Source organism: Eurypyga helias, unplaced genomic scaffold (genome assembly GCF_000690775.1).
Source record: "Eurypyga helias isolate BGI_N326 unplaced genomic scaffold, ASM69077v1 scaffold24219, whole genome shotgun sequence".
NCBI classification, from domain to species: Eukaryota; Metazoa; Chordata; class Aves; order Eurypygiformes; family Eurypygidae; genus Eurypyga; species Eurypyga helias.
In genome coordinates this window covers 288-487 of record NW_010270428.1, presented here as the reverse complement: position 1 = coordinate 487, position 200 = coordinate 288, and the positions used below count along the sequence as shown (strand labels likewise).

At 58.0% G+C, this 200-nt stretch overlaps 1 protein-coding gene across 1 annotated transcript in view; it reads right to left on the bottom strand.

Moving 5' to 3' along the window:
• Positions 1-198, bottom strand: part of LOC104514698 (sorting nexin-27-like) — a gene marked incomplete at both ends in the record, with an annotated part of 2,066 nt that extends 1,868 nt beyond the window's left edge. Inside the window, one exon of the mRNA XM_010158448.1 lies at positions 9-198. Coding sequence (XP_010156750.1) covers positions 9-198 — 190 coding nt within the window. The remainder of the gene's footprint in view (positions 1-8) is intronic.
• Positions 199-200: the final 2 nt, after the last annotated feature.

Here is a 200-nt window from a genome sequence, read left to right as displayed (position 1 = left end):
GTGGATACCTTTTTCCAGGTACTCCTCCAGCCCTCGCCGCCGCGCATCCAGCTGCTGCTCCGACAGCGAGAACGGCCACTTCCCCGGGAGACGTGGGAAAGTGAAGTTGGCGAATTCCCGCTTCAGGTTCTGGTGCAGGATGGCGAATTCCCGGTACCGCTTGGAGCAGAGTTGCCGGGTTTTTGCTAATTCAACTTTCT